The 15,600-nt window shown below is 33.0% G+C and overlaps 1 protein-coding gene across 2 annotated transcripts in view; it reads left to right on the forward strand.

Moving 5' to 3' along the window:
- The window catches only part of LOC118189531 (GTP-binding protein 10), an 85,048-nt gene that overhangs the window by 23,116 nt on the left and 46,332 nt on the right, over positions 1–15,600 (forward strand). For both annotated transcript variants that reach the window (XM_085824054.1, XM_085824055.1), the window contains exon 4: positions 6,756–6,900. In XM_085824054.1, the coding sequence (XP_085680180.1) occupies positions 6,756–6,900 (145 nt within the window). The remainder of the gene's footprint in view (positions 1–6,755; positions 6,901–15,600) is intronic.

Here is a 15,600-nt window from a genome sequence, read left to right on the forward strand (position 1 = left end):
GCATTCTTCTAGTTTCTGCATTGATTCTGATTTTACAGAGCGGAAGACTAAAACTACTGAACAATAAGATGAGTTCTTAATGATATAATGATATGATACGTGAATGATTGCATTGCTGTGGAAATATAATCATAATTTGGTACTTTCTTATTATCCATATCCCTGCTGAAAAGTCACAGACAAATATTCATGAGGCAAGGCAATATGTTGCCAAAATCTTGGGGCAGTCTGTGATGTTGCCAAAAAGTATTTATGTTGCGACCCAGGTGTGCATGTAATACATGTTTGTTTTGACTGGTTGCAATGCAGAATTTGTATTGAACTGAGTTTGCACAATTGTGTGATTTTTTTTTTTTAAGCAAAAATAGAGCTCTACATATGGGGAGGAGAAGAGTGCACAAAAAACTTTCTTGAAAAATGTGTTTTATTACCACTGTTTCATGCTTCTTTAAAATTTTATCGATTGATTGCTTTTGTATGAAATTCGTAGTGCTTTGCCATTTTGAAAATGGCTGTTGTCTTTTTGGATATTAGACTGGTAAAAAATTATTTGCCATTGAGTTCACAAAATCTCTTCAAAGTCAGCAATGACTTCATAGTTTTCCAGTAGAGTGTGCGGATAATCAGAAAGTAGCGGTAATTTCATTGAATCTGTAACTTATGGGTGTATAGTCAAGGACTTAATTCGAAGCTTCATAGACACAGATTGCACATATTATTAGAGACAAAGTGATAGTTCCGCACTGGGTATTGTAGTCATTGCAGAGGTTCATCAAATTTTGACACGGAAGGAAATATAAATATTTGACAAGTAGCAAACATTCTTAATATGTCCTTGAACACCATGCTGAAAGTTCAGCATTCAGTAGTGAATTTGATCCTGTACTGTTTTAATAAGATGAAAATGTTGCAGGATAGGTGTAACAGTATAGCAGACATTCCTGAATTCACATACAGAGGAGAAAGATATTCTATTGTAAATTGTGCAGTCTAATGAGCCACATTTCACTTTAATGGTCAGATACATAAGAAAAACTATACTTATTTGGTACACCAGTATCTGTGACTTGCTAGCTGTACCAATACATGGTACCAAAGTGACTGTATCTATTTGAAGAACAGCTGTTTTCCTCATGCTTTATTTGATTTTCAGAAAAATATTTACCTTTCAATGTCTTAATCACAGTCTATGCTAAAATAAGCATCCATGTTACTCCAGAGATATTTGGATGTAGAATTCCTTGCCTTATCTTGTGGTCGTCAGTACGAAACAGATGTTTTAAGAAAATTCGGGAATAGCATGATCTTGCAGTATTTTCTATTCACATGACCTCTACTTTCCCCTAATTTAACATGGATAGATTGTAGTACTATCTATGGTCTACCAGAATAATTTCAGCACTCTGAATGGCCTGAAGGAAAACATGTGCAAGGAGCACCAAATTCTGCTCTGATGTGCATCATTCTATTTTTGTCTTGATTGTTAACCATGTGCAGTTTATACTGGATCAAAATGATGAACATACTGTTGCATTTTACAACTTCATGACTTTGGAGTGATTGATGACAAGACTTAATGAGGAATCAAAATAAAATTTTTTAGCCAGTATTTTTCAGGACAGTTCCAACAATGCATTCACAGTTGTCAAAAAGCTATGATAAACACACTGAAACAGTCAGCAACACAGCTGAAACAATCAGCCTTTGGGCTACAGTGGTGAAGACAGCTTCACAGCAAAGCACTAAAAGTACAGCTCCCGATTCGATCAATTGCTCTCAGAGCTCTAGACACTACTTCTGAACTCAACGTACTCTACTCTCCACAATAAAACTCATGATGCACTACTACTCTGCTTACAGGCAATGTTTATATAGCTTTCGACCTGCGTTCAAAAGCATTCTGGGTCAAATAGGTAAGAATTAGTTGTAGAATGTTCTCGCTCCATCTGTGGCATATCCCCAATTTTTTCAAAAATTGTTGCCAAATGGGCAATTTCACGTCAAATCTGGCAACCCTAAACCCGCTTTGTGGGGAAGCTATCTTACCGCAGCTGAGCTTTTCATAACACTTTCCCCTCCCAAGGACTGCACAGTATGTGCACATACTGTGCAGTACAATCCTTGGTCAGAAGTCAAATTCGTTACAAACCAAAGTAATAAAGCAAACAAATAAGATAAATAAACAAATATTTTCACTGTTTACAAGTACATGAATTAATGAATTAACAACATAACAATTTCAAATAACGTAAATTAAAGTTAAGAATTAATTTCAATCTCATTAAGTTACACCAAGGTTAAATACTTTTTCACTGCAGTCCTCAGATGCATTTCTCTTTTGCATTTCACAGTCTGAAGATTCAGTGTTTTCAGATTTTTCATCCACAGGAAGATCTGAAACAGTTTGCTCAACACTCTGTAGTTTACTTGCATCATGTGTAGAGTTTTCCTTGGTACTTTTAGCAGTTGGTACATGCTTGTTTACATCTATTTTCTGAAAACTAGTTCTGATGTTTGCTTCACAGTTATGAATACAATCCGATCTTTTTCAAAGAGAAGTATCCTGGTTTAGAATTAAGCTTGTGTCTTTACAAAGTGCAGTGTATTATGAGACACATACTTACATACCTGCCAACTTTTATGAGTTTATCGTAATTGTTACGAAAATGCATTTGTCTTTACGATTTTACGATCGTAATCCATTTTTTACGATTTTTTTTTTTCCTTTTCCAAGTGTTTTTAGTGATTTTTGTCTAAATTTTAGAATTTTTCGGCAATTGCATCGTGTTTTATCGACTACTTCGAATCCAGTAACCTGCGGTTTCTCCCAACTCGCTGCTTAACCAGCCAATCCAATGCGCTGAACTTGTTTCTCCCACTCTTTTCTTTGTGGGCGCCAGATTATTTTTTTCGCATTCGCTTCAGCACCAAGGGAATTACTTAGCGAGCGTGGATTGTCGCATTATGTTTTTTTTTTTTTTTTTTTTTTGTTGTTGTTTGTTTGCAATTGCTACGAATTTTCTTAATACGTCGTTGTTACGAAATGAGTTAAAAAAAACCGTACTCTCAATATTTTCGAAAGCCGAATTTCCAACAATTAAAGAATCCTTCAAAGGAAATAACTATGCATTTTGCAACGTGTGCGTGTGTGACTTCATAATAAGTCACGGTAGAAGAAGCGACAAGCGACATTGTGAAGTATGTTAAGTCTAAAAAGCATGAAGTTAATGCTTCGGCTTCGATAACGCCAAAGAAAGTGGATGAATTTTTTTCGAATTCGGATGCCGATGTCATTTTGGCAGAGTGTTTGTTTACTGCATTCCTCATCGAACACAGCGTGCCGCTAAGCGCTGCCGATCACGCCGGTCAACTTTTCAGACGGATGTTTCCCAACTCCAAGATTGCTCAGAAATATGCTTGTGCTCGCACGAAAACATCTTCTATTGTGAACGAAATTGCTTGCGATGCACAAAGTAAAACGATAGCTGCACTCCAGAATTCAGCATTTTCGGTGTCAATCGATGGCAGCAACAATAGCGATTGGAAGCTTTACCCCATCGTTGTCACATATTTCTGTGATGTTTCTAATGAAATGAAAACTCATCTTTTGCATCTTCCATTGTTAAATGGAGATGCTACGGGGGAAAATATTGCCTCCTTGGTAATTAATGAGTTGAAACAACTTAACATCCCAATATCAAACTGCATTTCATTTGGTGCAGATAATGTTCATGCCATGGTGGGTGAACAAAAGGGTGTAGCCTCTTTCCTCAAAAAAGAACAAAATGAATTAATTGTTATTGGATGCCCATGCCACTTAATTAATTTGGCAGCAGAAAAAGCTGCAGCTGCTTTACCATTAAATATTGACCAGCTTCTGTATCTGGAAAAAAGTGTAAAAAGGAAAGAAAACCTAAAGAATTTCCAAGAACTGTGCTCTGGTGAAACAAGAAAAATTCTGAAACATGTATGCACGAGATGGTTATCTTTAGGCAGAGTGCTAGGAAGATTTATTGAACAGTGGGATGCATTGCTAAAATATTTCCACGAAGAGACCAAAACGAAACCACAGATCCCATCAAATTTGTCGGCATATAAGATTCCGAAAACCAACTTTGCTTCTAATCAAAATGTTTTAAAAGGGAAAAGCCAACACACAGAATCAAACCCTTTAAAAAGAAAATGCTTAGAAGACTCCTCAAAGGTCAACTTTGTTTAAGACTAGAAACTAGAAAACATTTTAATTGCTAAATGTTATGAGGAAACTAATTGTTATGACAGGAAATTTTTCCAAAGAATTTTTGGCTAAAGCCAAAAAATGCACTCTAAATTCATTGCAATAATTTTTTTGTGTAACATTAAGTTCTTGTTTTACGTTTCCTAATAAATTTTTTAGTTACTACTTAATTGAGATTTACTAATGTAAGTACAATTTCTTTTTTCTATTTGTATAAATTGTTATTTTTTTAATATCAAAGCATGATATTAATTCTTCGTGTTCTTCTGAATTTTGGAGAAATCTTCAGAATTTGGGGAAGAAATCTTCTGAATTTTTCTCTTTAGAGGTTGGCAGGTATGTACTTAGTTTGAGAAGTGGTTGTATTTTCATGCAATACTGGAATGCTCTGCTTAAGCTTTACATCAGCTTCTCCCATTTCTGCATCACATGAATTTTTCAGATGGTTCAATACTTGCTAACTTCAACTTCATAACTTCACTGTCAGTTTCTACGAACTTAGCAGTTGCATTTTCACTTTCTTCCACTTCTACTTCAGGCACTTGAGAATCAAAAACTTCTTTCCCGTCTTTTATTTCTTCATGTTTTTGTTCTTTTTCTTTCATTCAATTAGATGTTTCATCCATCATTTCTTGATTTTTCTCAGACACTTCACCAGCTACTTCCTACATTTCTTCATTCTTTGGCCCTTCAGATGCCACCTCTGTCATTTCGATATCTTCATTTATGGCTACATTTTTCTTCTGCAAGCTCCACTTTCATTTGTTGCAGTTGCTTTTGCAGCTTTTCTCTGGCTTTTATTTCTCTCACTAACTTTTTTTGTTCCACTTCATGTCTTTGTATCTGGCTTTCATCACAGCCTTCATCTCTTCATAATCCAGCTTTCATTTATTCTTATCTAGCTTTCATCTCTTTCAGTATGGCCTTTACAGCTGCTAAGAAGTCCATCAACTTCATTTCCTTTGCCATTGCTTTTTCCTGTAGGCGAGTCACTGGCATTTACTTGCAAATCCCACTTCTGACACTAATTATTTCATCCTATGGGCTCATGCATTTGGAGTGATTGATGACAACGAATCAAAATACAATTTATTAGCCAGTATTATTGAGAACAGTTCCAAAAACAAGTTTACAGTCATAAAAAAACTATGATTAACATGCTGAAACAGTCAGCAACACAGCTGAAGCAATCAGCCTTCAGGCTACGATGGTGAAGAAAGACAGCATCATGGCGAAGCACTAAAGTACAGATTCTGACTCCTTTGATTGCTCTCGGAGCTCAAGACACTACTACTGAACTCAACATACTCTAGATACTTTCCACAATAAAACTCATGATGCAGTACTACTCTGTGTATAGGGAGGGTTTATATATAGCTTTTGACCTTAGAGCAAACTGGTTAGAATTCGTTCTAGAATGTTGTCGCTCTGTCTATGACATATCACCAAATTTGTCACTAAATGAGCAATTTCAGGCCAAATCTGGCAACCCTGCCTTTCCTTGCCACTTGCAACCATAAACCCGCTTTGCGGGGAAGCTATTGTACCACAGCTGGGCATTTCGTAACGATACTGAACATTTGTAACTTTTGTTTGAAATATGTCTGGTTTCATATCTTAGTTATGCTCTTTTGTTTTATTTCCTGCTTATGTTTTACTATTTTACAAATACCACCATCTCGCTATTTAAAAATTGATATACATGTTGTTTCTTTTTTTATACACATTGCTTTGTTGCCTGTTAATGTTTTCTAGCACATAAAATTTCTGGCTCTTGCAAAGAAACAATGTTTTTAATGGAAATTTTTCACAATATGATTACATTAACTATAAGCATGGTATGTGATCTGCCCCTACTTTTAAGTGTTATGAGCACATATCATTGTATATCCTCCACACATGTCCTGCTGTACTGAAAAAGCTGTAATGATTTCCTCGCTTTTCATGCTACTAAGATTATCATTAGTTAGTCATATGATTTTAAGATTACCCTGTATTTATTTATTTATTTTTTGCCTTTAGAGTATTTCCTTCCTCTTCTTAGCCCAACCAGTTGCCGAGAGGTTAAAACCTCTCAGTACTGATAGTTCAACCTGGTTTGGATTGAATCCCAAGTAAATGGGCTGGCTTCGTGGTCAGCTTTCATGGTTTTCCCCATGTGTAACATGAATATGAAGTGGTTTCCCTCAGAAAGTCCTCCATGAAGATATTCGTCCTCTTAAGCAGATAGCCTTTGTGGCTTTGCCATTTTCAGATAACCTAACCTTATTATTCTTAATTTGCTGACTTTCAGTTTTTATTTTATTTTATTGATTATTTCCTTCTCATAAATTTATTATATATATAATATATATATCTTAATATTTAATTAGTTTCAATTGTTCATTATTATTTTAGTAAGCATTTAATTTTCATTATGGTTCCTGTCAGCCATCCATGTAGCTCCAGTGTTTTTAGTTTTAGACACTAGTTATTTAGTTATTAATTTGTAATCTACATATTAATTTTTAAATTACAGGTGGTGTTGATAAAGTTGGTGACAGACTTCTTCTTGCTAAAGGTGGTTGTGGGGGAGGCCCACAAAATGATTACTTAGGACAGAAAGGACAATCTGTACCACTTGTACTGGACTTAAAACTTCTTGCTGATGTAGGTTTTGTAGGGTAAGTTTAAAATATATTTTTCATTTTTAAAAATATATGTTTCATGGTTAATATAGTATATTCTAAATTCAAGATTAGAAAGTAATCTCTAAATGGTATAGAGTAATACAACTTTCCAGTAATTCCAAATTTTCATTTTCCTCTGTAATTAACTAATGTAATTGACTGTTAATAGTATTTTAGAAATAATCACACAACCATTGTATAAAAATTCTGTTACAAGTCTGTATTACTAGTAAGTTTTTTCTGTCTTGTTTTGTTACATTAAATATTTTAAATATTTATTCTGTGCATTAAGAAGAAACACTCACTGTATGATAGTATTTGATACTTTCTGATTATTAACATCTGTCATCTTTAAAAGTCGCCAATTGTTAGCAACTATTTTTTCTAAATTTTCGCCAGTGCACAATAAAACTGTTTCTTGGGGGCGGGGGCTCTGTTCTTCCACAGTTATCTGTTTTAGCTTCAAGAAACATCACGAATGCTGTAACACGACAGAAAAACTTGGTGCTGCTGAAACTGTCTGTTCTCATAACATATGCAGTGATCTCTTTTCACTTATAAAAGCATCAGAAAATTGCACAAATTTTGCATTATGCACACAGTTTTTTTACTATGTACAGAGTTATCTGTTTTCACTTAAAAAAGGGCATTGAGAATGGCACAAATTCAGCATTAGCACACAGGTTTTGATCTATGGAATTGCATTACTTACTAAGTACAACTTCATGGAATGTGAATTTTTGCATTCTATATAATTAGGCTAAATGTCAAATTTCTGAAGAAATGTAATGCTTCCTTTTTCTTGTCAGCCAGCAAACTTTGCAGTCTCATTTCAATTCCTTACAATGGAACAAATGGTATGTGTTTATGTGAGTATCGTTTGCTTCATTTTATTGTTGCAAACAGTGTAAATTTCTTTTGTTTTTCTTCCTTTAGTTTTGAACTTTATGTGTGGCAACAAGATAATTGATTCATAGAATTGTGTTTGTGACAGCCACGTAGAATGGCTCGCTTATTTTGTATCAATTATTTTGCATCAATTATTTTGCATCGCTGACATCGTATTTATAATTAGTGTAATGAAATAAAAGTGAAAGAATACAGTCCATGTGTTACATAATTATTGTTTGTGAAACATATTAAGGAAAGATCATTTATTATTGGCCAAAAGTCTAGCCAGAGTGCTAGTGAAGAAAGTGACTGTTCTAAGTGCATTGTAACAACACAAATATGTATATGGTTGGTGAAAAATTACTCCACTTTGTGAGGTAAGTGGATTTTGAACATTTATATTCTAATAAAAGTTCGTTTATAACTGGTTTTAAGAACAATGTTGTAATACAGCATAGAACTGTTTCGATTTCGTTTTAATAATAGTGTTAAGTGATTTAAGAACAATTTCTGTTTTTGAATTGATCAATTATGAGTGAACTTATAACTTTTAAAACAAAAAGAGCAGTTTCATGCAGGTGTGTTACTAATTATGTAAAGAAAATTGAAACTATTTTAACTGCAGATAAAATTAATTTAATAGAACTAGAGGAATGTGTCGAATTATTGACACAAAAAAAAAAAAAAAAAAAAAAACTGAGTTAAGGAAGCTTGATTCTGAAATCGAAATTTTAATTACAGATACTAAAGAATTAGAAAACAAAATAGATAATGTTCAGGAGTACACAGATAAAATTTATTTGTGGAAATTTAAAGGGGAAAAAATATTAAAAAATCAAAATAGTAAAAATAATTCTAATAGTGTAATTTCAGAACAGGTTCTTGACAGTATTAAATTACCCAAGTTAACATTACCGACTTTTGGTGGTAATATTACAGAATGGATAGCTTTTAAAGATCTTTTCAGTGCTTGTGTAAGAAATAATACAAATTTATCTAATGCTAAAAAATTGCAGTATTTGAAGGCTTCGTTGAAAGGTGAAGCATATCGCATTATTCAAACCATTCAAATTTCGGATTGTAATTTTGAAATAGCATGGAATCTGTTAGACGAAAGATATTCAAATAAGAGAGAACAAATTTGTGCATATATTAAACGTTTTCTAAGATTACCAACTATTCAAAATGAATCAGCATTTGCTAATTTAAATTTAGTTGACAATATTAATGAAGTAATTCGTTCTTTAGAAGTATTGAATCAAACTATTGATAATTTTGGGGACACTTTAATGACTTATTTAATTTTGCAAAAATGAGATCCTTCTACAAAATTATGGTGGGAACGTCAGTTAAAATGTAATGAGATTCCAAAACTTACAACTTTAATTGAATTCCTAAAAAACTATGCAAGAACACTTCAAAATAGCAAATCAACAAGTAATAAGGTACCTAAATCTGTGTTTCAAAATAAGAATAATGTTCTGGTTGCTACTTTGGGTTGTGGTTATTGTAAAGAAGATCATAGTTTAGCCAAATGTTTGAAATTTCTAAATTTATCGGTTCAACAAAGAATAGAATTTGTTAAATCTAATCGTTACTGTTTTAATTGTTTATCTAATATGCACTTGCTCAAAAAATGCAAGAGTTTAAATACATGTCAACATTGCTTTAAGAAGCATCAAAGTATTTTGCACATTGTAAATAATTCAAAGAATAAAACTCGGTTAAACAGTATATCTCCGCCTATGCAATCTATCCCTAAAAGAGATGAATTAACGAGTCCTAAGGATGTTTCAGCCACAGTTTGTGCCTCTCATTATCATTCGAATGCAAAAAGTAATCAAACCAGTCATATTTTATTGTGTACTGCTTTAATAAAAGTTCAAAATTCTGAACAACAATTTGTGAAGTGTATATGTTTATGTGACACTGGATCTCAGAGATAATTTATTTCAAGGGATTGTGTGAAGAAATTAAAATTACGAGTGAAAGATAATTCCATTTCTGTATTATGTTTAGGAGAATTTAATACTATAAGTAATGGGGAAGTCAATTTAGTATTCACTTTTCATTTTAAAAGTGATATTCATGTATCAACATCAGCATTTGTACTGGACAAGGTGACAGATAACATTCCCTATGTGTCTTTGCTATCAATCATCTTCGATAACTTCAGTGATTTACAATTAGCTGATCCATTATTTTACAAGTCACAACCAGTTGACATTTTATTTGGAGTAAATGTATTTCTGCATTTAATGACAGGAGAAATTGTGAAACGTGGTCCTGATCTACCATTTGCTCTAAATTCGAGGTTGGGATGGATAATTTCGGGTACTACAAATTTTGAATCTACAAGTTGGAGCCAGTATATGTAAATCATTTGAATACAAACACAGATGAGTTAGTAAATTCTTTCTGGGAGTTAGAAAAGTTTCCAAATGTACAACCTTTAACAAATGAAGAAAAACTTTGTAAAGAACATTTTAAAAACACACATTTTAGAGACACATCAGGTCGTTACTCAGTTGCATTACCATTCAAACATAATAGAGATATTCTAGGTGACTCCTGTGAAATGGCGCACAGAAGATTTCAATACTTGGAGAAGAGGCTGTTATCTATGAAAGAAATTTACAACCAGTATATTCAGTTTATGAAAGAGTACTTTTCACTAGAACACATAGAATTAATGCCAGACACAGATTATGAATTAGAGAATAAACACTATTATATCCCACATCACTTCGGGTTGAAGGACTCTAGCTTAACAACAAAATTCAGAGTTGTTTTCGATGCGAGCGCTAAAACAACCACAGGTGTTTCTTTAAATGATACACTAATGATAGGCCCAAAAATACAAGATGACTTAATTTGTATTTTACTAAGATTTAGACTTCATAACATTGCAATAACCGCTGATATTAAAATGATGTACAGACAGATAAAGGTTCATGAAAAAGATAGAGATTTTCAGAGAATATTATGGAGAGATAGCCCATATAAAAAAATACAAGTTTGTTGTTTAAAAATAGTTACATATGGAACTGCAGCTGCTCCATATCTTGCAACCAAAGTTTTGAGTCAGTTAGCAATTGATGAAGGATTGAACTTTCCAAAGGCAAAGAATATAGTTTTAAGAGATTTTTATGTTGATGATATGTTAACTGGTGTAAAAGATAGTTCGGAAGGTATTGCATTGATAGACGAATTGCAACAACTGCTAAAAAGGGGTGGCTTTGAGCTTCACAAATGGTCGACAAGTGAAACATCATTGTTTAAAAACCTCTGGCTTAACAAACACAGATAGTGACAATATTCATAGTGTAATAGAAGACAAAACATTGAAAGTTCTGGGATTGGAATGGCATCCGGACAATGATGAATTCAAATGTAATGTCTGTGTAATAGAGTATCAAAGTGTTCCGACTAAAAGGATTATTTTGTCATTTGTAGCAAAGCTATTCGATCCATTAGGGTGGATAGCTCCGTTTGTAATTCTTGCTAAAATGTTCCTTCAGTAATTGTGGAAATTACAATTATCATGGAATGATCCTGTATCAGAAGAGATTGATCAAAATTGAAGAAATCTATGTAGAGAAGTTAAACTTTTGAATTCTATAAATATACATAGGAAAATTCTGCTACCTGATTATTTTCAATGTGAACTTCACGGATTTTGTGATGCATCTGAAAGGGTTTATGCAGCCATCAGCTAAAACTCGTGTAGCACCATTAAAATCTATTACGATTCCAAGACTGGAATTATGTGCAACAGTGTTATTGGCATGCTTGATTCAATCTGTAAAAGCGGCATTAGTTATAAATTTTGATTTAGTGCAAGCTTGGAGTGATTCACAAATCGTGTTGTCAATCTAAGGTCAGATCCTAAAAAATGGCAAGTATTAGTATCCAATAGAGTTTCCGAAATACGATCCATCTTACCACCTGAGAACTGGAGTCATGTTGATGGAAAAGAAAATCCAGCTGATTGTGCTTCACATGGGTTATTTCCTGCAGAACTATTATCTCATCAATTGTGGTGGAATGGTGCTTCTTGGATAAAGTGCAGTGAGATTGCCTTGTCTAAAAATATTCTTATAGATGAAGAGGCATTACCAGATGCACGTAAAATAGTCTCATTTGTAGTTTCTGAACCTGTACAGGAACTTGCTATTATATCAAATATATCTTCATTTGCAAAGTTACAACACATATTTGCTTGGATATTAAGATTCATATCGAATTCTAAAGTAGCATATCTAGAAAGAAATACGTCTTTTTTATCTAGTAATGAAATTTGAGCTGCAACTTTCTGTATTGTCCGAATAATACAGCGATTTCACTTTTTTAAAGAAATTCAATGTTTGGAGTTGGGAAAGGACTTACCTACAGACAGCAACCTCCTTAGCTTGTGTCCAATTTTAGATGATAACAAAGTGTTATGTGTAGGAGGAAGACTGAAAAATGCGCAACTATCAGAAAATGAAAAACATCCAATCTTATTACCTTCAAAACACAATCTGACAGAAATCATAATTAGGCACTTTCATGTTAAATACCTGCATGCAGCACCAGAACTTCTTCTATCTTTAATTAGACAGCAATTTTGGGTTATAGCTTCTAGATCTGCTATCCGAAAAGTAGTAAGATCTTGTATCACATGTTACAAACTTAGAGCTAACACTGCAAGTCAAATAATGGCTGATCTACCGGAATCTAGAGTAACACAATCACGACCATTTCAATCCAACTGCAATAGATTTTTCTGACCGTTCATGATTAAACATCGTGCAGGACATGGACAAAAATCATTTAAATATTACGTATGCTTATTTGTGTGTTTTGTAATCAAGGCAGTACATCTTGAAGTGGTAGAAGATTTGTCAACAAAGGCATTTTTAAGTGCATTGAAACGATTTATTGCAAGAAGAGGGAAACCATTTGAGATTTATAGTGACTGCAGTACTAACTTTAAAGGTTCAGACAAAGAAATCAGAAAATGTTTTTTGCAATGTAAGCAAAATCAAGAAATTCACAAATTTTTGTCTTTAGAGGAAATAAAATGGATATTCAACCCACCATCATCTCCCCATTTTGGTGGACTATGGGAATCGGCAGCAAAGTCAATGAAATTACATCTAAAAAGGACTGTTGGTGATACTTTGCTGACCTATCTGGAATTTCAGACTTTGATAGCGCAGGTTGAGACTTGTCTCAACTCTAGGCCATTGTGTCCAACATTGGCTGATCCAAATGATTTAACTACATTAACACCTGGTCATTTTCTAATAGGAACGTCTTTAACTGCCATACCTGAACCAGACCTAAATTATAGTTCCTTCAATCACCTTGACAGATGACATGTGAGACAGTTTATTTTTCAGCACTTCTGGAAAAGATGGAGTCGAGAATACCTGTCTCAGCTTCAGCAAATACCTAAATGGCAAACAAAACAATTTAGAAGTCAATGACTTAGTCCTCATCAAGGAAGACAATCTTCCACCTCTTAAATGGAGGTTAGGGAGAATAATTACTGTTCATCCGGGCTCAGATCATAGAGTCAGAGTTGTTAGTATTAAAACTGGTCATGGTGTCATAAAACGACCAGTCATGAAATTGTGTCCTCTTCCTATTCAGACTAAAAACCATGAACTGCTTCGCATATAATATTTTGTATTGTTTTTCTTTTGTTTATCTTTTATTACAGACTAAGAAGTTTCAAAATGCTCCAACTGTAGAGCCAGGATGTTTATGTGAGTATCGTTTGCTTCATTTTATTGTTGCAAACAGCGTAAATTTCTTTTATTTTTCTTCCTTTAGTTTTGAACTTTATGTGTGGCAACAAGATAATTGATTGATAGAATTGTGTTTTTGACAGCCATGTAGAATGGCTCGCTTATTTTGTATCAATTATTTCGCTTCGCTGACATCTTATTTATAATTAGTGTAATGAAATAAAAGTGAAGGAATACAGTCCATGTGTTACGTGATTATTGTTTGTGAAACATATTAAGAAAAGATCAGTATGTGTCTTCTTTTGTAGCTTTGGTGACTTAATGCATTGGCGAGAAACGATCCACAACTAGTACATGCACTTATGATAAGCAAATGGTTACCTATTTGTGCATGTGTGATATTGTGTTACAATAGTGATTTTTGATTATAAAAATTTTTATATTTATTACTTTCAATCTTCATCAATAGAAAAAAATGCTATAGTTGATATGTGAGGCATTTATTAGCAGCAGTTATTGAACTGTGACCACCAGAAAGAATCTGTATTAAAAAAAAGTGTTATTAACTAATGTAATTATTGACTGATGTAATTATAACTAATATATAATGTTTTTTAATGTTAACAAAATCGTTTTAAATAAAATGAAATAGAATTTTCCAATGTGTATATATATATATGCTGTTATTTTAAATAAATTGCTTACATAAATGTATCAAATGCCATAATTAATGTATGTATTAAATAAATTCTTTTGAAAATTATGTTAAATAAACTGCTGATAAAATTTTATTAAATATTACAACAAATACAAATTTAGGTACGCTTTCATAATGAACCTCCCAATGCATGGCAGGTGCATAATGGAAAAGTACACAGTTTAATATTTAATTTCTTTTCTTATATTAAATAACTTGTGTTGTTTAATGTTGAATGAACTGCCAATGTATAGTTTTACTGTAACCAGTTATGTTTTTATGGATGCTTGCAATATTTGACAAGAAATCATACATTTTCTTTTGCCAAGGCCACTACAGAAGACAAGTTCCAAAAAAAGTGCATTCTGTATAACAAGAGGGAACACTAATGGCCTTTGAATTTGAAGGTAGAAACATGGCCTTTCATGGAAATTGTCATTCATTGCTGCATGTGCGCATATACTTAGGTTTCCACATAAATACATTTAGCCAACATCATGGATGCCTGTTTTGGCAACATAGTGCATTGCCTTGTGAATATTTTTCAGGTGTTAATAATCAGAAAGTACTTTGTTTTATAAATTCTGATGGAGAGGATTATGCTTACATTAAATGTATTTTATAAAGTGCACTTTATGCATAGATGGTCTTATGAAAGATAAAATTTTAATTTGTCCTTGTGATAATAATGCATGTAAGATAAGATTTTTAATTTGTAATAATCCTTTTCCAAAAGTGTGGTTTTTTTTTTAAACTGACTATATGTAGTCTACTACTACTTTCTGTGTACTATAATGTGAAATGTATACTTGAAATTCTTGAACAGAGCATACTGATTGGGATGTTTGCTGTGCTTCATTTTTGTTATTGTTCTGCAAAGTGTTGTTAAATAAAGGTGATCTGTAGAAATGCACAGTTGCCAGTTTTATTGAAAAAGTCACCAGTATCAGGCATCCAGCATCATTATCTTCTATATCATATATATATACGTGCAGTAAAATCTTATTCTGTATTTATTTGTATATATTACATATGCATTCTTTTCCCAGCTGCCCCAGGAATTTTGTTATTATGCAAACTATGATTTTGTTTCTCTCCTCTACTTTTATATAAAATGCATTTGAGAAATATAAATAAATACTAATATTCATAAGTATTAAAAAAATTTCTGTAGAGAAGCCACTGTTCAAATGGTAGATATTTTGTTGCATTGATTGTAGTTGCACTCTGTGTCACTTCTAAAAAATATTCACACAGAAAAATAATCTTACAATCTTGAAAATGCTTTTTTGCCAGAAATGCAAGGTATGGAAAATGTATACCAATAATAAGATTAGGTCTAATGTCTACATTGTCAAGCATATGCAA

This window comes from Stegodyphus dumicola, chromosome 9 (assembly GCF_044657685.1).
Source record: "Stegodyphus dumicola isolate Sdum_Otavi_A_Nest chromosome 9, ASM4465768v1".
Lineage (NCBI taxonomy): Eukaryota > Metazoa > Arthropoda > Arachnida > Araneae > Eresidae > Stegodyphus > Stegodyphus dumicola.